The 25,137-nt window shown below is 38.7% G+C and overlaps 1 protein-coding gene across 1 annotated transcript in view; it reads right to left on the bottom strand.

The window, feature by feature from the left end:
• The window catches only part of RASGRF2 (Ras protein specific guanine nucleotide releasing factor 2), a 199,577-nt gene that overhangs the window by 30,883 nt on the left and 143,557 nt on the right, over nucleotides 1-25,137 (bottom strand). Inside the window, exons 11-16 of the mRNA XM_075271044.1 lie at nucleotides 23,120-23,186; nucleotides 17,604-17,740; nucleotides 11,273-11,355; nucleotides 10,119-10,367; nucleotides 8,157-8,527; nucleotides 3,431-3,559 (exon numbers count right to left, since the gene is read on the bottom strand). Coding sequence (XP_075127145.1) covers nucleotides 3,431-3,559; nucleotides 8,157-8,527; nucleotides 10,119-10,367; nucleotides 11,273-11,355; nucleotides 17,604-17,740; nucleotides 23,120-23,186 — 1,036 coding nt within the window. The remainder of the gene's footprint in view (nucleotides 1-3,430; nucleotides 3,560-8,156; nucleotides 8,528-10,118; nucleotides 10,368-11,272; nucleotides 11,356-17,603; nucleotides 17,741-23,119; nucleotides 23,187-25,137) is intronic.

Here is a 25,137-nt window from a genome sequence, read left to right as displayed (position 1 = left end):
CTGTATGTCTTTATAGAATGGGAGGAAATCAATGCAAACACCGGGAGAACATACAAACTCCTTGCAGATGTTATTCCTGGTGGGATTCGAACCCAGGACTCCAGTACTGCAAGGCCACAGTGTTGCCCCTATTATTTTACTTCCTTGTACTGCACCAAAATATTCTACAGCGCTTTGAAGACACTGTCACTTTCCCATATAGGGCTCACTATCTAAATTTCCGATCAGAATGCCCCGGTTCACATCTGCGTTTGGGTTTTCATTCGGAGAGTCTGCTTGGGAACCCCCAGAACGGAAACCTATCCGCATAAAAAGCGGTTAACTAAGGAAACCAGTGTACCCCATAGACTATAATGGGGTCCATGTGGTTTCTGCACAAGTGGGTAGGGGAACGGAATGGCCTGAACACAGATGTGATCTGGGTCTATGACTTTGTAGTGTGGGAGGAAACCAGAGTACCCAGAGGAAAACCACCCAAACATCAAACCATTGGTCAGATTTAAACCAAGCATTACAAGGCAATAATGCTATCCACTGAGCCACAGTAGCTAATCTACTGCCCCCATCCCCTCCTCCTCCCAGTCATTCCCATAGATTTCAAGGGACTCATTCACACAGTGGAATCTGTTGCTAATTTTGAGCCCCGATTCAGCCTCCCATTGTTTTCAATGGAATGCAGAGATCAAAGCAGGATGCTGAAAAAAATAAGTGTCCTTTGCGGGTTTATGACTCAAGACTCCCCGTTGATCAGGCCCGTTTATCTCGACCTTGTCAGCATCAGAAAGCTGTCACAGAATGCTGATGTTCTGCAAAGACAGGGGCTGGGAAATGTAGTGGAATCTGCTTCAAATTCGTTTGGGATCACACGGGGACCTGAAAGATGGAAAGCCTGTCTACTTAAAAAGTGGTTACCCGAGGACACCCGCAGACCCCTTAAGCTATAACTTCAGTATAAACCCGGCCTTGCAGGACATTTCTCTCTGACGATTTAAGGTGGAATCTGCGACGGAGTCTTCTACGGCGACTCCGACATAGAAGTGACTTTAACCTTACTTTTAGACTATTTTAATAAATCTGTCCTTAAATTGAAGGCAACTATTTAACTCTCTAAACACCGGCGCCGTACTAGTGCTGGTATAATACCGCACCAGCAGATATGCTGCGCCGCGCCAATAATTGTTCATTGTTGATAATGGATTCCTCTATATCTTGAATATCTAGTCTATGGGAGGTTTCCATGACAACATACTTTATAAACAGCCTTTGTCTAGAATTTTTATTTTATTTTTTATCGTGAGCTTTGGTTTCCATGGCATTATTAAACTTCTCTGCCATCTGCAGATCTCTTTACATAATATAGATAAGGCCTGTATCTATTTTCAAATCATTATCGGTTTCTGTCAAATATCGCCAAATCCCAACGCAAACAACATAATCTCATAAGATTAGTAACGGCGCCATAAATGGTAACCGGCAATTAAAAGCACAGTCCGAAAAAAAAAAATCCGACGTCCGGTTATGAGGAATAAATCTGAAACACCATGACATCTTTACGACAGGATCCATTAAAGGGAAGAGCAAAATTCACGTCTATTGATAATAATAAAAGGTTATTAGGTTTACGATATAGAAATAAAAATTCACAGGAAGTGGCACTCCCCATTATAGTCCTGATGAGAAAAGAGGAAGCTGCGATGAAAGCTGATAGAAATGACAGCGAAAGGCAACATCTGTCCTGTGTTTTACTGGATCGCAGGAATACGCACTCGCGCCGCATCTATAAATATACCGGAGAAATAATCTAACCAATTAGTAGTTCTTCAGATCACAAAGACAGCCGAGCGCTGTGGAGACAGAGTCCAATCAAGTGCGCAAATTACAATGATAAATTTCAATGCTTTACGGGATTAACCACATGACAGCTGTCAAAAATGACAATTTTCTTGTCAAAGGCCCTCATTAAGACGAAGTGCGCAATGATGCTTTATTTTATATTCTGCCTTTTTCTTTTTCACAAAAAGAGACTGAAGGAACGTTCATAGTCTCATAGCGGATCAGGGATCTGTGGGCAGAAATGGGGCACCAGAAAATGGGGACATCAGAAAAACCGGGAAGGGACAGTGTAGATTGTAGTCTATTGGGCAGATTCAGCAATGCCGGCCTGATTTGAGAAAAGTGGCAATGGTGGTGTAAAAAACCCACTTGTGGTTATTTTAGTCACAGTGGGTTGTGTGTAGCAGATTCTTGGTGAACCCTAACCCTATAGGTCAATCAAACATCATATCTCTATGGCCCTGAAGGTCAGATGTGTCAAGTATTGAGTTCTGAAAGTGCTGCTTCCATTCCGAACACTGCCAGCTGATCAGCAGGGGTCCCAGTGCTGGACCCTTGGTAATCTTAAGGATGAAAACCCCTTTAATAAGTGCCCGAATGACTGTTTACTTCAAAAAATGAATATGACATGCAACAAGATACAAGAGAGGGGCTTCTATAGCAAATATATAATAGGACACCTCTGACACCCATGTATGGACCCAAAGCTAATCTAGGTAAGGGCTTAAAAGTTAAGCTCTTTCTAATAATTGCAAAAATAGAGCTTTCTGTTGAATTCAGTATGTATTCCAATAGTATAAGTATAAGGCTCTGTTCACACCTGTAGGCTACAGGTATGTGCCAAATCCATGGATAATCAGCCCATGAATGAGATCCATGTGTTGCCCATGCCTCCATGAACCCAATAATTTATTTCAGTGAACATGGGCCGCAGAATGACCAGGACAGGATCTGTCCAAAGTTTTGTCCCGAGCTCAGGGCCCCACGATAATACAAGAGCATGTGTATAATGGGACAGTATTCTAGGCATGAAAAATACAGGCTGAAATCAGACACTGCAGAAAAGCTGCATTTTTTGTCAAAAAATTTTAATTTGCTTTTTCTTAATCAAAGCTAGGAATGGCTTCAAAAGGAAGCTATTCCTATATTTCTTTTTTTTTTTTTTTAATGTAGATTGTGAGGCCCATATAGGGATCACAATGTACACTTTTTTTTCCCCTATCAGTATGTCTTTATAGAATGGGAGGAAATCCAAGCAAACACAGGGAGAACACACAAATTCATTACAGATGTTGTTCCTGGTGGGATTCAAACCCAGGACTCCAGTGCAAGGCTGCATTGCTAACCACTGAGCCACTGTGTTGCCCCTCTCTATTCCTATATTTCTTTTTGCTGCTAAATCCATTTCTGGTTTGGCTGAAAAAGCACAGCAAATTCTGCAACAAAAAAATGCAGCTTTTCAGCAATGTGTGTCCTTGGCCTTAGCCTTAAGCACAACAACCCTTGATCTAGCTTTCAAATTTAGAGGGAAAATCCCAACCCAACTGCATTAATGTTCTCATACTTTTATTAGACTTCACTAGCACATTGCTATTACCTCCTGCCGGACGGTATCGGAGATGTCGTGGAGTTGACGGAGATCGACAGGGAGAATTCTCAGCTGTGTCCGTAGAAGCGTTGCTTTCAGGAATGGTCCTATCGAGTGACACCGATTCTAAAACAGCCGCTGGAAGAATATCCAGAATACAATATTAGCCACTTGGCTATAAATTACAGGAACTTTTTACAATTTAGGTTACAACAGTAAAACCACTGAAGAATGCTAAGAAGTTAACAAACTAGTATTAATTTTCGTTATTGAAGGGATTTGTGCCACGTTTGTGGGAAAAGGTGATAAGTGTCTGACCTGTGAGGATACTTCTGCTGGGACCCCCGCCAGCGGCAAGAACCCCAATCTGACTGGAGCACATATGGTTGCACATATATGATACCGTTCTATTCAACTCCTCACAACTGCTGGAGATAGCCGAGCACTGGAGTGGATTTCTTTTCACCAGTCCCATACAGATGAATGGAGCAGCAAGTAGTGACCTGCACAACGGCTTCTCTATTCGGACGGGGTACTAGTTTGCTAGATTGCTGAGGGTCCCAGCAGTTGGAATCTCACTCATCAAACATTTATCTATGCTGACAGCATTGGTAGAAACTTAGGGATGGAGATATCTACTGATCACTTTGATAAAGGAGCCGGCAATATCAAACTGAAAGCCAAAACTTTTCAGCTTGGCAATGCATTTGGGCTCTCTACTGATTTCTACTGATTAGAGAAGATGTAGTTGTCATTTACGCAAACACTATGAATTCTAATAGAATTAAATATATATATATATATATATATATATATATATATATATATTCATTAAAAAACATTAAATATTCCTAATATGTAATAATAATAATATGCATAGTAAACATTTCATCATAATTAGATGTACGGTAACTAATAAAAATTCATTATATCATGTTTCCTTATAGCCTGAAGCAGGATCCTTTCATTCGCTCTGTAGTGGGGGCAGTTAGTGATACATATGTATCATACTTGTATCTAAACACTTCAAGATGCATCAATGAGACATTTTTAGAACGATCAATCAACTACAAAGATCTGTGAATTGTAATTAAGTGCAGATGGTCCCCGATACCGTATCACATAGGTAGACCTATGTCTCTGGATTCGGCAGACAATGAAAAAAAAAAAAACGTTTCATTACTTCTCATCCACCATAATAAAGGAAAATGAACAAAAAAAAAAAAAAAATCATTATATCCTCCCCATTGTGACTGCTGCTTAATGGGTATGAGAGATGCAGTGTATAATGGGAATACCATATGCTACTGAGGATTTTCAGTACACACCTGGGTTTGTGTCTAGTATCGTCCTTTGGTCTAGTATAGGCAATTAGAAAGACGGATTCTACTTAATCAGTTCAATTCTGGTACTTTATCTCCCTTGTTACTGATACGATGCATGGAAGCAAAATGGCCTTCTTTTTCAAGAGTAACTCGAATAGTATTTTGTACATGAATGTAGGTCCTTTGTTATTTCAGTATCTGGTATTCCATGCAGTAGTTAACTTACATCTCTGCTAGTAATATGGTCATATTTGTAACAGTACAGTTATTTGGTATATATCGGTAAGTGTTTTTATCTCATTAATATCTATAGATCCGGTTATAAAGTTAATCAGATACAGCACCGTGTTGTGGTTCTGCTTATAACAAAACCATGACACAGGTGTGAACTAAACCATAAAGCACAACTTCAATATCTTAAAGACTATGGATATGCTTGACGTGGCAAAAATATTTTTTAATTATGTTGGTGCAACTCTTTTAGAGTCAGGCTGCGTACACACTCTCAGATTATTTATGTGCTCCTACTTTCATAGTTTTCATGCAAGGCTGTCCCTTCCAATAATACAAAACGGATGTGAATGTGTGTCCAAGATGCTGATGCCTTTACTAGCTCACATACACAAGCCATATTGTCTCTTTCTACAACACCAGATGGATTTGTTCTTTCGGGTGCTGCCATACAGTGGTGCAAAGAAATGTGTGATCTTCCTTCTCATGTGGAGTCTGCCATGGATTCTCTTCTCTCTCTGTATATTTATGCAGTCTCCGTCCTCAGTGTGCCTTGTGTGTACATTTCTTAATACTCTGACTCAGTGCAGCCTGCATGATCTTCCTTCCCTGAAGACTTGGATGCTTTTCCTACTCTACCTTTCCTGCCCAGCTGCTATCTCTAAAGACATGAGAATGGAGGAGGAGAGCAGAGCAAGTGGACGAGGCCATTAGCAAAGGAGTAAAGGTTCAGTGTTGTTTTGGTTGACACTACTATATGTCATCTTCTCTTTCTGGGGTATTTATTTTTTTTCTTTCCATGACTACTATCCTTTCCCTACAGATGCCTCTTCTTTCACTCTTATTTCTCAAAGCTTTTTTCTTTGTTAACTCCTACGTGTTACTAACCTACAGACATGTTTCCTTTTATTTGCCAACCACTCCAAGCCACTACTCTGCCAGCTATTTTGCTATAACTGTTTTGAACTGCGACCTACCGCCATCTTGTGACTGGTCATGTCATACGTAGCCTTTTATTGTTTTTACTAACTTCTTTGTCACTCCCAAAAAATAATTTGCATATTAATAAAAACAATAGCTCAACAACTGAGGCACCGAGTCATGAGGATAAACACTATATGATTCATTGTGCTAAAGACACAGGGCACCAAAGCCTTATATGTATCTAAATCATTCAAACAATGGGTGAACTTTTATAGCAAAAAAATTGTATAGTTGATACCAGAAGTTTACATATACCATATAAAAAGACACATGTGCATGTTTTTCTCACTATCTGACATGAAATCTGAATAAAATTTTCCTATTTTAGGTTAGTTAGGATTACCAGAATTATTTATATTTACCAAATGCCAGAATAATCAGAGAGAATTTTTTAAGGCATTTTATTACTTTCTGCCAAGTGAAAGTTTCCATGCATTTCATTAGTATTTGGTTCCATTGCCCTTAAACTGTATGACTTGAGTCAGCCATTTTGTCTATCCTTCTACAAGCTTCTCACAATAGTTGGTAGAAATTTGGGCCCATTCTTCCTGACAGAACTGACGTTACTGAGCCATGTTTGTACGCCGCCTTGCTCGCACCTGCCTTTTCAGCTTTGCCCATAAATTTTCAATAGGATTCAGATTGACTTTGTCATCCTTAAGCCACTTTGTAACCAGTTTGGCAGTATGCTTTGAATCATTGTCCATTTGGAAGACCCATTTGCACCAAAGCTTTAATTTTCTGGATGATATCTTGAGATGTTGCTTCACTATTGCCACATGTTTTTTCCTCATGATGCCATCTATTTTGTGAAGTGCACCAAATCAAACCTAAAACATGATGCTGTCACCCCGTGTTTCACAGTTAGGATGGTGTGCAAGCTTCTATCTCTTTCCTCCAAACATATTAATGGTCATTATGGCCAAACAGTTCAATTTTACTTGAATTGTTTTGTAAAGAGGAATGGTCCAAAATACCTTCATCCAGGATCCAGGAACTGATTAAAAGCTACAGGAAGCGACTAGAGGCTGTTATCTTTGCAAAAGGAGGATCTACTAAATATTAATGTCACTTTTCTGTTGAGGTGCCCATACTTTTGCACCGGTCAAATTTTGGTTTAATGCATATTGCACATTTTCTGTTAGTACAATAAACCTAAATAAATCCTGAAATATTACTGTGTCCATCAGTTATTAGATATATCAAACTGAAATGGCTGTTACAAACACCAAAATATTTAGAACAAAAAATGATTAAGATTAATAGGGGTGCCCAAACTTTTTCATAGGACTGTAATTGTTTGTAAAGATGAACGAGGCACCTTCAGGTATCTGGAAATTTAACCAGGATGAACCAGACTTGTGCAAGTCCACAATATCTTGGCTGATTTCTTTAGACTTTCCCAAGTTTTTCAAAGAAGCAGTGTGTTTCAGGTGCGCCTTAAAATACATCCACAGGTCTGTCTCTAATTAACTCAAGATGTTGCCGATAAACCTATTAGAAACTTCCAAAGACATGACATCATCATATGGGCTGTTCCGAATTGTTTACATACACTAAGATTACTATGCTTTTAAACTTTTGACTTTGCAGAAAGCACCGTAATATTAAATTGTCTTAAAAATTCTCTCTTTCATTATTCTGGCAATTGGTAAATAGAAATTATTTTGGTAATCCTAACTGGCCTAAAACGGGAAAGGCATATTCTGACTTCATGCAGGATGTAAAAAACATGCACATGTGTCTTTTTATATAGTGTATCTAAACTTCTGGTTTGGAAGTGGTATTGTAATAAAAGGAAGAGTTGCGCTCCAACTGCCGAATCCTTAAGTTTGCGTGTTCGTCCTGGAACCTTCCTCTGAGGACTAGGAGAGAACCCGCTATTTCCAAATAGGATGTTGGTCAGTATGTGTATGGGAGGAGTGCCTTTCTTGGCTAGGGCTGCAAACAGTGTGGGCAATTGGTCGTCACATAGACGGACCGTGCAAGACAACAACAACAATGCCCCACGTATTGCGCTTCAATAGGAAAGGAGCGCAATATGTGGGGTAGAGGAGCTATGCGCTCCATTGTTGTTGTTGTTAAACTTCTGGTTTCAACTGTATGTCTGTAGTATCATCTGCAATACTTTTCAACTTTTTCAAAACTGTCCAGATAATCTTATTTCTAAAATCATGGTAGAAGAAATTTGTTACCTCTGTGAATGCTCCTCCGTAGTTTGTTACACAGATCAATGCGTGGGTTCTCTGAATTCTCATCAATGCATACTGGGCTTTGCTCTGGTGAAGAGAGTCCTTTACTGAGGTCCAGAGGTACTTTGCTAGTGCTGGGTGGCGGAGAGGTTGCTGGACTGAATACAGACGTTGGGCTGCTCGCACTGGATGATGTGGATAAGTCTAAAGCCCCAATTCGTGAATTTAAAGGGGAGTTCAGAGACAGTTTTCTTGCCCTGACGGGTGACGATGTTCTAGAAAGGGACAATGGAGGTGGAGAAGAAAACTTGCGGCAGAGATGTGGAGACTTCCCATCTAGGCTTTGGCTAGATGCGAAGAACAACTCTAGAGATCTACATTTCAAAAAAGGAAAGCAAAACACATGCAATTATACCGTGTTATACATCAAATTGTCCTGTCTGTAAAAGGAAACTAAAAAGTAAAAACTGAGGCCAGTGACTATATAGTGGGAACATGTAGTACATTACTGAAAGCTCTCATTGGGTGCGGTTAGGTTGGTTTCAAGCATTTCTAGACTTTGAAAATACAGAACCAACAGAGAAAATCTGAAAGAACACTTATCATTAGAAGGTTATGTAAATAAAGTGTAAGTAAACTTTTATTTGTTTATAAATCAATAGTGCGGACAAATGGAATAAACTGCCTGTGTCTTTAATTATTACTGAGGTCTTGACGGATATGAGTTATCTTTGTCCACAAGAAGTGACAGTTTACATAGAAGTCTATGGAGGGGAAAGGGGTAGGAAGAGAGACACAGAGATCTACAGCAGTAAATGAGTTATTTCTGAGATAGGAAGGCTGGATAATGAAGAAGTGTTGTGAAAGAAAACGGTCTCTCTATATTGCAGATGTCTCTCTGCTTTGAGGCGCTCTCCTCTTTCTCTCTTCCCCCTCATTCAGTTCACAGTAGCAATTTATCAATAAATGCCTTATGCATTGTCAAAATATCTGATGCCTTCCTTTTTCAGTGTGGTTCCTCCAATTGCCAGACCCTTCCTACCAGCTTCTTAGACTACTCTGTGCAAACTTTGCTAAGTCTGAGATCCCCCTCCTTGCTCTTGGGAGGTCCATTCAAAAGTGTGGGGGAGGTAGGGCCTCACTGCTCTAAGACAGTGGGTATTGTCTCAGACTACCAAAGTACAGAGTTCACAGAGAAGTCTAAGAGATTCCCCACCATCATTGCCCTTCACCACCATTAATGGATGGACCAGCTGATGATGGGGGTAGTGGCTCAGACTACTAAAGCAAAGTTTGCATAAGGCATAGATAAGCAGGTGGCCATATTAGAAAATGAAAATGAGACCCAGGCACCATGTATTTTAACTATGTAGTACCCATATTGTGAAACTTTCATTTTGAAATAATGGGTCACTATAATCCACATATATGCTACATGACTTCAAATATATCGCCCCATATACAGTAGTAAGTGAAATCTTGTTTGCTTGAACCATGTAACTGAAACTACCATTTCCATTTTGGGTACAGTCAAGCAGAAACAGATTAAAATATTAGCGCAGCAAATGTATAGTCCATGAATGCGAGAAATTAAAATGTAGATAAAATACTGCATGTGATCTGTATACAGATGTAGCAGCTGCCACAAAAAGTTTGATGCATTAACAAATGTTTCTTTTGCAATGTTTTTGCAGTTGGCTTAGTAAAATCACATCTTATTGATAAAGAATGGAGATCACTGTATATAAAATGTGTAAGTGCGAAACGGATATAGAATGGCGCTTACAGTGCCAGAAACTCTGCACATTGTACACATGGGATATTGTGATACTGAACTAAGGTAATAAAAGAGCAGGTAAATGAGAATCCTTGCACTTTTTCTAACCACGCTGAACTGCGCACTAAGTAGATTATTTCAGAAAACTAAAATATCAAGCCAATTTGAGCTCAGACTCTCGAAGTTACCTGACTGGTATTGACGTGAAAGGTCTCTTGTAAATATCAGCCAGTTTTTCCAGCACCACAAAAGCGGTGGTAAATATCCTGTAAGTGTGCAGGAAAGTATTGAGAAAATCGATGCTGAGGAAGCGCAAGTCAGTCAATCTCTCCAGGAGACGCTCCACACTGGCATAGCGGATCTGAGGGACCTTACAGGAGTTCAGAGTTTTGCTGAAGCAAATATCGACATCATCTCTATGCAGCCTGGCATCAGACCTTTAATAAGAATAACAGAAGAGAAACGTCATAATTCCTGTGGTTAGAAGTGACAAGCAACAGAGAGAAGCTCACTCCTACCCCTTTGTTATTTCTAGTTGCAATGACAAAACTAAGGCTGTTTACACTGTTGTTCTGATCTGTCACAGGATCAGAACAACGGACTGAAAAATTTACAGAACGACTGATGTAGAGGGAGCACTCCATTCACTGTAATGTTAAAACAAGATGGAAGCTTTTTTCCACCATATTTGTTATGGTTTTAAATGGAATCACATGAATGAATCACATAATGCATTCAGATGACACCTGGGTATCACTCCGAGTGTCATCTGGCTGCATTCTGCTATAAACTTGGCCCCTCATCGGATGCACAATTGGTCATGTACATGGGGTCTAAAACTTGATTTTTTTAACAAGGCATTTTGATACAATAAAGCTATGATACCTGTCATGTTAACGCCCCATATAACACCATACCAGTGCCTTTGGAGTAATTTTGCTGGTGGTAGACTCCCTTTAATATAAACGGGTAAACTTCCAGCCCCCATCTTTTAACCCTCAAAAACGCTGGCTCATATTACTTATACATAAAAGTCCCTCTATATTACTGTAGTAAATGTTGGTTATAGAAATATCACAGGAATGGATATTAATATTGTGATTGGATTCTATCACTTCGGCGCTCTGACACGTTACATCCTGCTGCTGCTGCCAAATTTCCTATACAACAGAAAAGATGGAAGCACATGTCTATTTGTGTGTGTCTGCAGGACCTGGACCTGTATAGCCTAGTCCATGCCAAAAACGCAGCAACGTGATCTGTAAATTTTAGAGCACATATTACTTTTCTTATCTTCACTCCTGGGTAGATGAATATGGATTAGCTTTGAATGGCTTCTTACCTGATCATGTGTGGCACTGTAACCTTCGAGTTTTCCTCAAACACATTGCTCATTAAACCATTGCATCTTATATTCTCAATACACTGTGAAAAAAATGAAACCAGTACACAATTAATAGGATGGAACCCTGCAAGCGTTTTGCCTTAAAGGGCGACTCCGCTCAGATACAAAAAGATACCCATCATATGCCATTTATTGATTCATAGTAAAAATGACTGCCGGCTGAGCTGTGAAGTCATCCTGAATCTGTCCCAGGCTAAATAACATATGCAAGGCACATCTGCACTTCTCCCAATAGGCTATGAACAGAGATGCTAATATCCTCACCTCCTCTGCTCGCTCAGATGGACATCAATGTGTGCGCTAACCATTCTGGCTCCCTAATCTTTGCACCACTCCTACTTCTTTTTTGTTTCCCCCCTTTTTCTGATAATAACATTTGCTAATGTGATCTGGTAATGTAGAAATAATAGATGTTATTAGATTATTCATTGATATATTTGTTACAGAAATTCTACTAAATAAATCCAAATTAGTGAGAACCAAAGGCTCATTTAGCTTATTATTATGTCTGTTGGAAATATGAACATAATGTTATAGATATAGCAGATGTGAAGGGCACATGATCACTGAGACAGCATGTGTGTGCGTTATGGCAAATGTAATAAACAGAGGTTAATAATCAGAAAAGTGTTAATATATATTGTATACAGTCCCTATAGACAAAAAAATTGACCTACTGCCTTATGCTCCACGTTGTCTAGACCTACAGCACAAGAAAACTATCATCATTAAACTTACATTTTCATAAATCATTAGTATAGATGAATATAATAAACGTTGTAATATATCTTATTAAAGAAATGTTGTTGTTTTTCTCCATTTATCCATCTCATTTAATTTTTACATAGAAATCTATGGGGAGGGGAGAGGAGGAGGTGCTGGAGAAGACAAATAGCTGAAGCTGCTCTATGAGTAAGCATACCCTTCTGACACTACTGTATGGTGAAGATTTATGGCATAGAATAAAGCAATAAATCAATTACCAGTTTGTTCATTCCCCTCCCCTCTCCATAGAGTTCTCTGCTTAAAGAGGACCTTTCTCCATCTGGGGCACATGCGGTTTTATACACTGCTAGAAAGCAGACAGTGCGCTGAATTCAGAGCAGAGCGGTGAGGAACGCCTCCTGACAGTACTCATCCATAGACGAGTACTGGGGGGGGGAGTTCCTCACCGCTCTGCGTCATCGTTGAGTGGTAAGCAACGCCCCCTCTCATAGTACAGCGCTATAGATGCTACATGCTCTTCTGACAGTGAAGAGCTACGGTATCGGCACTGATAGCTCTTCACTGGGGGCACAGAACGGGAAAGCTGATTTCAGTGCACTGTCGGCTTTCTAGCGGTGTATTAAAGAGGACCTTTCACCTCCTGGGGCACATGCAGTTTAAGGAGACCTCTCTATATAAATATCAAATCTGAATGAAGATAAAGAGGAGGAGAGCAGCCTAAGTCTAAAAGGAAAGAAATTTGTTTAATAAGATAGATGACAGACTTTCTTATATTCACCTGTACTATTCATTCATAATAATAATAATACATTTTATTTATATAGCGCCAACATATTCCGCAGCGCTGTACAATTTGTATTCATGAAATGTTGTTTTATAATTGGATGTATGCTTTAAATCCATAATCTCTATTGAGACTACATTGTTGACCCTGCCCAAATCTACACAGCAAAATAAAAAAAAAACACTAACAAAAGTAAAAAAAAAAAAATAAAAAAAAAATTATAAAAATGAATTTAAATTAAATGAAATTTTCAGATAAAATTTGTTTTCCTCAGACAAGGCTTCCTCGTTCTTCTCAAGCATTGTATACACTTATCTTTGTAGTTTAATTTTCTTCTCCACATACTTGAGCAAAATAATCACATCTTATTTCCTCGTGCCTACGGATAGCAGTGTAAAGAATATGTAATCTCTAAATCTCTCTGGCTTTCCAGCTCTTTTATTTGCTAGATTAGGTAATACTACAGTGAAATTAATATACATAACCATGGAGTTATAAATTCTGAATATAATTGAAGTTCGTGAATGGGTAGGATATTGTAGAAATCGATATCCATTGTTTGCTTTGACAAAGAGTTTGATCCATTTCATATTGTTTAGTACATAATATTTTGACTTATTTATCTTACAGATAATAGAAAAGCTATGTGCCCATCTTCTATGGGTGATGGACTAAATTCTGGAACTCTGGGGTGTCGATGAACCCCATTTTGGTTTGTGTACGCCACTCATCTGCCCAAGGATGATTTTAATTAGAATATAATATGGGTGAACTACCTACTCTCCTCTGTTCATTCATACAATTACAGTTTGATCAACATGTAAAAAGTACCAAGAACCTCATTCTCTTGTATCTTTAGGGAGAGTTTACACTATTGTAGGGTGTCCGTTCTTATAGGGTTCATTAAAAAAAAAAAAAAAATACTGAAGCCTATCATAACAGATATTAACACACACTACCTGATGTTTTTGTGCCTGTCTTTTTAATTGATCCATTTAATAGAAGAGCTTTAACCCTTTCGTTGCCAGGCACGTACACTGTACATGCTCCCAAGGCGGCACTTTAGCGGAGGACGTAGTTACTACGTCCTCCCTACTAATGCCGATATCTCTGGACTGCATCAACATATCTTGATGCTTTAAAATGCATTTTAAAGAAGAGACTCTCATCTTTAAAATGATACCAGGGACTTGATGATTTTACTTACAGTTTTGTAGTGATTCACTGTTGAAAACACTATTTGGCATTGAGATCCAACTGCAGATCTCAATTCCCGACAGCGTTTCAACAGTGAATGTCTCCAAAACTGTCCATCCAATCATCGAGGTCTTGATATCATTTTAAAGATGAGATTCTCCTCTTTAAAATGCAATTGAAAGCATCAAGATATGTTGATGCAGTCCAAAGATATAGAGCTCCAAAGTGTCCCCCCCCCTCCTGTCTAAGCAAGCAATTTGCGATCTAACAAGAAAGGAAGAGGGACACGGAGCAGTGCAGCAGAGAGAGAGAGAGAGAGAAACGATCAGACTCTCTGCATAACTTGTATGTGACAGCAGGAGGGGGGTGGCAGGGACTCTATTGTTCCTATTAACCCTTCTCCTGCCAATCAGAGCGTATACTATACATTTGTCTCTGATTGTCACATACAGTTATAATGTAATTCCCTCCTGAGCTTTACTAGTGGGGTATTCTTATGTTATACCTCCTGAACATAACCAGGAAGTTTATTGGCGCTGTGACCCAGACGTTTACCATTGTCCAGGTCGCAGCGCCAAAAAAAAAAAGTCACACCAAACACTTACACAACATATACATAAAGTCGCAAATAAAGTTTACATTTCACCCAATCCCTGTCCTGTCTATACCTGAGCTTTCTACAGTAAAATACGTCTCTAGTGATATCCGTTACACACTAAAATAATAGTAATAACGATTATCACTAGAGATGAACGTATAGATTGCTAAAATTTTTATAGGGGGATGGAAAATAACATTTTTATGTAAAGTCCTATTTAATTTGCATGCACAAAATGGGATGGCGCATTTCTGCGATTTTGGCGATTCTTTAACACCCGCCCCTGTAAATATATACATATGTGGTATGTATGAACTCCTCACATATTGCAGTTTTATGGACAGTACATTATGTTTGCATAAAGGGATTTCTTGAGCCGCACTTTAGTGGCAAATTTGAATTTTTGAACAATTTTTGCTAGCAATCTCTGTTTGCTGCAAAGTTGCATGAAGGTGGTTGTATATATAAACTATTAAATTGTGTTTTTATATACGGTATGCTGTGTACTCTGAAAAAAGTTAGATTTTGGTATCACAGTCACAGTTTGGTAGGTGCATTATAGCTTTTTAACATATTAGTGAACAACAGCAAAATCCTGCTTGTCTTCTGTATTCGTGTTTTTGGGAGTCCGAGCTCTTGTTGTAGTTGATGTTTGCGGTACACATAGTATATATACACATTGTATACACCATAAGCTATTATTTTAAAAGTATTTTGTATATGAATGTGAGATTGAACATGAGTTTTAGGTGCAAATATGTGTTTTAGCGTATTTTTAAAAAAAATTATTTGTGTTGGTCGCAAAGTTGCACGAAGGTGGATGTGGCTATCGATGACCCATTAAGACATTTGTAATCTTCAGGTTGTCTACTTTCAAAAAATATATAGGGTTTAGGGGTTCACTTACTTTTCATGGTGTGTAATCCCTACATTTTATAGGATGATACTTTTTTAACATTTCCAGCTTCAAAGCAGAATTTTGTTCCTTCCAGTTCTAGCGATTTTCTGAAGACACGTGCATGCGGGTGCTGACTATAGTGATATGTATGAACTCTGCACATGTTGAACTCTTATTTTTAGGAGGTTTGGTGCATTTAATTTTTTGTTTGGTTTCCGCTTTTAACAACTAATATACATTTATTTGCATTTTGTCATAAAACATTCACTTTAAATCAAAATTGCATGAAGGTGCCTGTTCGTATAAAGTACCAAGTGGCATTCTGACAATGCTGCAGGTGTCTACTTTAGGAAAATATATAGGTATGGGGGGGTTGGATGCTTTTTTAATGTTGCAATTTAGGTTTGATTTGTCCATCTCAAAACTGTGAAAATTGCTCTGGCTACTGGAGGTGCAAAATTTCCAGAGACCCTTGGCAGCAAAAAGGTTAAAAAATAAATAAATAAAATAAAATAGATAGATAGATAGATAGATTTCTATACTTCGTTTGCTGCATCAAAGCTTCATATACCTGTAAACCAGTATGGGCGGGTTCACACCTGCGCCCGTGTCCGCTTTAAGCAATCCTGCCGGTTTCCGTCTTCTGCCCCGAGAAACTGGAAAGGAGACGGAAACTCAGCGGTCAGTTTTCAAACCCATTAACTTGAATGGGTTTGCAAGGTGTCCAACTGTGTGCGTCTTCTGCTTTTCCACGGAGAAACCATTTTTTTTTAACTGGACACTCAGTCCTGTATGTCCGACTTTGTGTCCGGTAAAAAAAAAATAGTTTTGCTGCGGAGAGGCAGAAGACGCACACGGGCGGTCACTTTGCAAACCCATTCAAGTGAATGGGTTTGAAAACTGACTGCCGGGTTTCCGTCCTCTGTCCAGTTTCTCAGGGCAGAAGACGGAAACCGGCAGGATTGCCTAAAGAGGACACAGGCGCATGTGTGAACCCACCCTATGGCAGTATTTATCACATTGCAGCATGTATCAAACAGGTTTCATACTTAATGAGCAATCTAATAGGTTTCCACTACAAGCCAGATAAGTCATTAAACGCAACTGTTTTTCTTATTTTAAGTAAAATCTGCTACATGGATTTACATGGATTTAAATTTACAATATGCATTATAATCTCATGGCTTCCAAAGACATTGCTGACCATTTCTTTAAATGAAATATCAGTTCATATTTATTGTATTTTCATCACAACATAACATATACTGTAGAACGCCCTCATAGACAATTTAGACATAGATAGCTAGAATATTGATTTGGATAAAATAATGTCATGCACATCATGTGAAAAGTAGGCCAGAAGTGTTAATCCATTGACGCCATACTGTTCCAAACTCTATCCCCTCCTTACGTCTATATCTATTCATTATTCTTTTTTTTTTTACAAAGCATACTCAGAAACACTTTGTGGATTCCAGGGCTGAGGAGTCAGAGTCGGGCCAATATTACGTGGGATTGGTAAAAACTTACAACTCCAACTTTAAAATAAAATGTTTAATTATATTCTACAATTATTGATATATAATTTGTTATATAATTTGCTTTTTTCTTGAACTAGAGGATCTTTACGGCTTCTGAAGGTCCATGACTGTTAACCACTTACGAAGGAGTCAGTCAGTGGTTTGGCCTACCGACTCCACGGCCATGGTGGATTCAATACATAGCAATTTGTTTTCTTGCCTTGTAGAAGGATACCTATAGTTATACCTCCTGATGACTTATAGTACAGTCCATTGTGGTTTCTGTCATTTTGATGGCAAGAATTTAGTTTGCACAAAATAACACAAACAATACAGAAAAAAAACAGCCATTTTGGCTTATTATCCTGTATCTGTGGTCAGTTCTACATAAAATTGGCCCTATAATGGAAAGACCTGTGGTTTAGATAACTTCTGTCCATTCTTAATAGACTTCTTTCAACCCACTAACTATGAATAAGAGACTTAACATTTGTATTATGACTTATGTAGATAAAAATTAAAGATAACTAGATTATGATAAATACCTGACTGATATCACTGGTCCAAGCCGCTTTTTCTTGGCGTGACGGAGCCAAAAGAACCACAGTGAAGGGTGTAGCATCTACCGATTCTACCACAATCTTAAAGTCCAGGTGGCCAAACACATATCCAGACCCCTTTGCTTGAGAGAGTAAAGTTATAATTACAACAAATGCAGAAATATTGGACTTACAGAAGAATACAACTGAGAATGAGGTATCAATGGTTCCTGATTCTCGAAGCTTCACAATAGTATAAAAAAATATTGGAAAATACTTGCAATTATTTAAGAAAACAAAATCTCAGTGGTGTTTTTTGCACATGGTATGATACATGAACACATAATATATATTATGTCTTGGCCCCAGGACAATATGGCTACCACTAGTTGACTACATGGTGAGATATCAGTGTTGATATCCAAACCTTTAGTATGGGGCAGATGTCCTGGAGTCAAAACAATGGCCATTTTTAATAGTAGTTCATTGAAATCTAGAACATTAGCTCTGCACACTCTACATAGTTCTATATACAGTGAGCTAGACAAGTACCAATGATAGAAATGAAATGTAAACCTATTGAACTTGTCAAAGGGTGGGGTGGACGGAATATACAGCTGGCATAACAATGGCATAATATATAATGTAACGTGTAAAGCTCGACAACAACCAAAACTCGAAAGATGTCATCCATATGCTCACAAGAATGTGAATGAGGGAACCTGGAGTTAGCATCTGGTTAAGGACAGGACGCCTGGCTGCTCAATGTAAGAACTTAATATGTTCTGGTTTTCGTAGAAATTAACTTCTTTTATAAGAGCCCTGACCTACCAAAGAATGAAAATGTTCAAAGGATGTAAGTCTGTCCAAGATAAATGTAAGTCTGTTTAGCATATAGTAGATGGTCACTGTGATGTACTGGAATTCACTATATTTCTCCAAAAACAAAATGGGTCAACAAAAACATTTTATAAGCAACTTTAAATACATTTTAGTCAATCTTTATGCAGTCTTACAATGGTAATAAAATTGATCAAAGCCATACAAAAGGCAAATTGTAACTTAAAATAAGTTTATTTGGCATTTGTATGTTCTCTTATTGCATGTCTGAGTATTCTCTGGGTACTCCAGCCCTCACCTACATTCTTCATAAGGGTCTTACTTTTCTAGGAACAGCTCCATGTCTGTAGTTTACTACTTCCTATTGAGTGACCAAAGGAGTTATAAAGTTTATCTTCAGTTATAACTAAAGTTGTGGCTTAAAATAAGACCTTAAAGGGGTTGTCCAGGATAAATTTTTAAAACTTAAATACATTGAGGGCAGTGTAAAAACTAAACAAAATACAAACTCACCTGCCCCAGTTGCTCCGTGGTCATCCTGAGCCCACCAGTTGGTTTGCGCTCCAGGGTCTCTTCCGGCACTGTGCTGAAGACACGGATTGGCCGCTGAGGTAGTGACATTCAGGCATTTCACTGATTGGCTTTAGCGGTCACGTGAATGCTGAGGCCAATTCATGACTTCAGCATAACACCAGGAGACGCTGCCGAAGGAGATAACACCGGAGGAGCGGAAACAATTCAGTATAGATTTTTTTTCACTGCCCCAGCTTATTTAAACTTTAAAAGGGTTTTCGCCTGGACAACCCCTTTAAGAAAGCCTGTGTAGTCATGCGTAACAATTGTAGGCCAGTTTGAGATGCTGATCCTCGAACTGGCCTACGGTTATTTATTTTTGGGAGAAATATTACTTTGATGGTGTTAAAGGGGTTCACATATGAAAGCAAGTACGTACAATAAACTAAGTTAGTGACCAACTAACACTATGGGAGAGAGGACTTTACCAACATAACCTATAAGGCAAGGAGGAAGGAGACAGTAGGTGAGGGGAGAAGCTATTCAGATGGAGGTATGAGAGCAGAAGAGATATTGAAGGTTGTCAGCTTTCAGGTTCCTCTTGAAGGTTGTGTTTGTGGGGATAGTCTAAGGCTAGGTTCACATCTGCGCTTTGTCTCCGCTTGGGGATTCCATTCCCCATTCCGCTTGAAAAATACAGTGCTTTTGTTTCCAGCATTTTACGCCATTTCAGCAGGAAACCGGCCGGACCCCATTATTGTCTATGGGGTTCATGACTTTCCGAAGGTAACCAATTTTTAAAGCAGATTAGGTTTCCATTTTTGGGGTCCCCAAGTGGACCCCCTGAACGGAAAACGAAACGCAGATGTGAACCTAGTCTTACAGACTTATGTATTGTGGTAGAAGGTTTCAGGAGTATAGAAGATACATGGGAGACATCTTGGAGGTGGTTGTTTGAAGAGCAGGGCAAAGGAGGACGATTAGCGTCAATCGGAAACTATAGATGTGGAGGTAACAGGAGATTAGGTCAGAGATGTATGGAGGTGGTGGGACATTAGGTCAGACATGTATGAAGGTAGTGGAAGATTATGTCATATGCATGGAGGTGGTGGGATATTAAGTCAGACATGTATGAAGGTAGTGGAAGATTATGTCATATGCATGGAGGTGGTGGGATATTAAGTCAGACATGTATGAAGGTAGTGGAAGATTATGTCATATGCATGGAGGTGGTGGGATATTAAGTCAGACATGTATGATGGTAGTGGGAGATTATGTCAGAAATTTATGGAGGCGCAAAGCTGTAATAATGAATATGGCTTATTTTATAATGTGGGCCATTTACTAGCAGGGGCAAAGATAGACTTTGGTTTGGATAAGTTCTAAAGAGTGATAGCCGGAAAAAAGTGGATTAAAAAGAGGCAAAACACATGCATGCATTTTTTCTAATGGGGTTTTCAACTATGTTACAAAGACACAACATTGTGTGTGAATGGTGGTCAGATTAAACAAGCAACAATACAACTTAGTTTTACAGGAAGGGCTTCTGGCGTAGCACAATTGCCTAGAGAAATACATCATCCACTCTCCTGACCACATCTCCATCTCTACCACTAAATCCAAGGAATCAGGGATAGATTTCCCTTGATCTGTGACATAATCTGACACGTCTGTGCCTTTAAAAAGAGACTTATTTGGATCAATCATAAAACATTTGTACTGGACATGTCAATACTGTGGGAATGTAATACAACTGCATAATATGCATGAATGTGAAGAAAAATACACACAAGTTCAATGCACGTTCCAAAAATTATTATGAAAGGGAATTTCCAGCCATATTTTAAAGCTTGCCATCAATTAGCCCCAGCTACAGTGAGAGCCAGTGGGGGATAGACATCAGACAAGAAGAGTCTCCTGCGGTGCAGCTAATGGAGTGACATGGGTAGATTCAGCATCAGTTAGGGGGCCTGTCATAGTCACCTCATATCATTTATAATACTATAGAGTCAAAACAACATGTGGAGACCAGACAATAGACTGCCACGCTTCAATACAAATTGTATTTGATATTTTCCATGAAAAAACTGAATATATTAGAAACTAATACATGCTCTAATCCTGGCTACTATTTCTTGGATAACATATTTTTTTTTACAAAATCACTCCTGGACCCTGATGCTAAATTTCACTGCCTTCCCCATGCCATTTGAAGGGACTACTTTATTTGTAGAAATATCCACCTCTGAGACTACTTTCAGAACTGCCTGGTGCTGCAGCCTCTGTGAATAGACGGTGGCCACCTATTCCCGCTCTCTCTTAAAGGGGATGTCCATGATTTGGAGAAAACTCAGAGTCAGTCGGAGTTAGCACTCTTTTGCACAGCCCCTGTTCCCCTTTCCTTCCCAGGCTGAGACTCACAACATTGGAAGCGAAGAGCTCATGTGACTGATGAGACCAATCAGTGGCCTCAACAGTCTTTAACCGGTGACATATGTGAGGGATGTCACCAATCCTTTCCCAGAGACCAATGTGGCCACTAGTGTTCATGTGAGCATCTCTGCTTCTGGCATGGCAAGTCCATGCATAGGGGCGAAAAGCAACCGGAATTGAACAACAGAGAGCCAATGATAAGTGAGTGTCCTTGTTTTGTTGTATTATACACACCCAAGCTATCCTGAATTTGCTCCAAATCTTGGACAACCTCTTTAATTCACTTTTATGCCAGTTCCAATTCTAGGCAAACAAGTGTACATCTGAAAAGTGAATTTGATTTTTTTTTAGTTACAATTCCTTCACTTTCATTAATATCGGGCGAATATTCCCCAGTCTTTACTTTTTTTTTTTTTTTTTTTTTTTTTTTTTACAGCTGAGGTTTAAAAACAGCAAAATAACTAATATTACAGTATTGAATAGGAATTTCAAGTTCATTCACACAATATGGTGTTTTCTTAGGAAATATTGTGGTTATTTCTAACCACTCCATGCCCGCTGTGCCTGTAACAGCTTGTACTTAACCCTGGTTTTCCATAGTAGCAGTGCAGAAAATGGCTTCATTAGAAGAAAAGCTGCCATTCCCAGCAAATCCCACAAGTATTAACATGTAATTTTGTAGTGGCTTTTGTGGTTCAGTAATGCTCTGACTTTGTACTACATCGCTAATACTATGTGTGAATATAGCCTAATGATTATAACTACAATTTCATGTTTTTATTTTATTTACTATTACATACTGCATAGCAAGAAAAGAACAAATGACCCGAAAATTTTCATCTTCTATATCTGATTGTAGGGATTACCTACAATAATACCATCCCAATGAATGCAAGCTAACTAGACTCTGGCTATGCTATCTGGAATATCTTTCATACAGTTACAGATGTTTTCATGTGGCATGCATGAGAGGATACCAACAAAAACAAGGGAAAAACATATAAACTCCATGCAAAATGTTGTTCGGAACCCAGGTTCCGAATGCTGAAAGGCAACGGTGATAAGCCCTGAGAGACCATGTTGCCACCGAGCCACCATTTTATACTTATTGTGAACTTGTAATACATTTCATTCTTAGAATGTCTTGTGTCTATTGTAGGTTTTCGACCTGTTAGGTAGGGTTCAGACTACCGTTGGATTCCGTTCAGAAGATGTCCGTTTAACACCCCCCCCCCCCCAAAAAAAAAACGGACACCTATCATGACGGACACAAACTATCAGCGATCAGTTACTGTCCATTAGAAGTCCGTTGCCCATAGACCTCAATGTTAAAAAAAAATAACGGACACTTGCTGTTCGTTTTTTCAAACGGACAGAAAAGTCCTGCATGTAGGATTTTTTTTGTCCGCTTGAAAAAAAACGGACATGGGTGTAAACGGACACAAGAAAAAATCCCATAGAAATGAATGGAGATTTCAGACGGACCAGCTAGTATCCATTGCTAAAATCTCGTAAGGACAATAGCCACAGACACTGCTGACAGAATCCAACGGTAGTGTGAACGCTCTCTTATAAATCTCTGGGGGAATTATGCACGTCTCAAGGGGCACTTACACTGTCTTCATGTTCTGCAGCACAATGTTTGGTTATAGCATAGGGACTACTTAATTTGAGTAAGAGGTACTTGACTTAGAAACACTAGTCTAGTGATGAAGTAATAAGATGGTGTTACTTACAGTCTTCATCATTAATGTCTGGTTCTTCAATCAGCGTACATTCGATCAGAGAAAGGACCCCACCTGTCTATACCAAAAAAAAAATACCATGATAGTAATGCAAACTATAAGACTGCTATAATGACACAGATATGAGAGTTCGGAAATGGTCCAGCTGGACATACGTAACCACATCACTCACTGTTACAGTATTGTTCCCTTACACACATTCCCAATGTCAAAACCTAATATAACTACCATGTTTCCCTGAAAAATAAGACAGGATCTTATATTATGTATTGCTCCAAGAGATGGATTAGGGATAATTTTCACTCCATATCATATTTTTTTTACCATGAATAACAATCCACCTTTAAAGGGAGTCTATCATTGGCTCTAGTGATTTTTAACTAAGCATATATTTCCATAGCCTTTAGAAAGGCTATTTCAGACATACCTTGTATTCATTAATCCTCCCAGCTGTTTTCAAATTAGACCGCTTTTATTGATATGCTAAGGAAGGCTACTGCTGATGGTGATCTTGATGACGACGACTCATCAGCCTTTCCTGCTCTCACATCCCCCCTATTTACACATATCACACAAGCAGTGCTCAGGAAACATCACAGACACTTCCCGATGCACCGTGATGTATAATTAGCATGTCAATAAAAGCGGGCAAGTTCAAAAACTGATTAATGAATACAAGGTATGTCTGGAATAGCCTTTCTAAAGACTATGCAAATATATGCTTAGTTAAAAATCACTAGAGCCAATGATAGTCTTTAAAACTGAACAAAAAAACAACAACATTTATTCAAATATATATTAAATTATATTATATTATATTAAAAAAGAAAGAGAAAAGGTGATACTGCTGAGACCCAATATGGAAAAAGCTGCGGTAATAGCAAAAATACGCCAATCAGGAGAATGGCAATAACAGAGAATTGCTTAAACGGTGGTGCTCATGAACCCCAAAAAAGTATACATAGTAAATGCATCAAAAAAGAATAAATGGGGGGGCACTCACCTGAGCAATTTTTCATAAAACCAGTTGTTTATTCCATAAAGACATTTAACCCCTTCCCGCCGATGGCATTTTTTGATTTTCGTTTTTGACTCCCCTCCTTCTAAACCCCAATACTTTTTTATTTCTCTGTTCCCAGAGCCATATGAGGTCTTAATTTTTGCGGGACAAATTTTTCTTCATGATGCCACCATTAATTATTCTATATAATGTACTAGGAAGCAGGAAAAAAATTCAGAATGGGGTGGATTTGAAGAAAAAATGCATTTCTGCGACTTTCTTACGGGCTTTGGTTTTACGGCGTTCACTGTGCAGCCAAAATGACATGTCCCCTATATTCTGTGTTTCGGTACGGTTCCAGGGATACCAAATTTATATGGTTTTATTTACATTTTGACCCCCCAAAAAATTTCCAAAACTGTGTTAAAATTTTTTTTTTCTAAAAGTCGCCATATTCCGAAGGCCGTAACTTTTTTATACTTCAGTGTACAGGGATGCATCTTTTTTTTGGGGGGGGCCGGGTGTACTTTTTAGTTCTACCATTTTCGGGAAATGTTATTGCTTTGATCACTTTTTATTCAAATTTTTATCAGAATCAAAACAGTGAAAAAACGGCGGTTTGGCACTTTCGACTATTTTTCCCGCTACGGCGTTTACCAAACAGGAAAAATATTTTTATAGATTTGTAGAGCGGGCGATTTCGGACGTGGAGATACCTAACATGTATATGTTTCACAGTTTTTAACTACTTTTATATGTGTTCTAGGGAAAGGGGGGTGATTTGAACTTTTAATACTTTTTATATTTTTTTATATTTTTTTTTACTTTTTTTTAAAAAAATTTTTTTGCATTTATTAGACCCCCTAGGGGTGTTGAACCCCAGGGGGTCTGATCACTAATGCAATGCATTACAATGCTAATGCATTGCAATGCATTGCAAAAAAGCATCCTTTCTTTTGCAGGCTGCATACACCAGCCTGCAAAAGAGAGGATTTGCAGACAAGCCTGG

This window comes from Leptodactylus fuscus, chromosome 1 (assembly GCF_031893055.1).
Source record: "Leptodactylus fuscus isolate aLepFus1 chromosome 1, aLepFus1.hap2, whole genome shotgun sequence".
Classification (NCBI taxonomy): domain Eukaryota; kingdom Metazoa; phylum Chordata; class Amphibia; order Anura; family Leptodactylidae; genus Leptodactylus; species Leptodactylus fuscus.
This window is presented reverse-complemented; position numbering and strand designations above follow the sequence as displayed.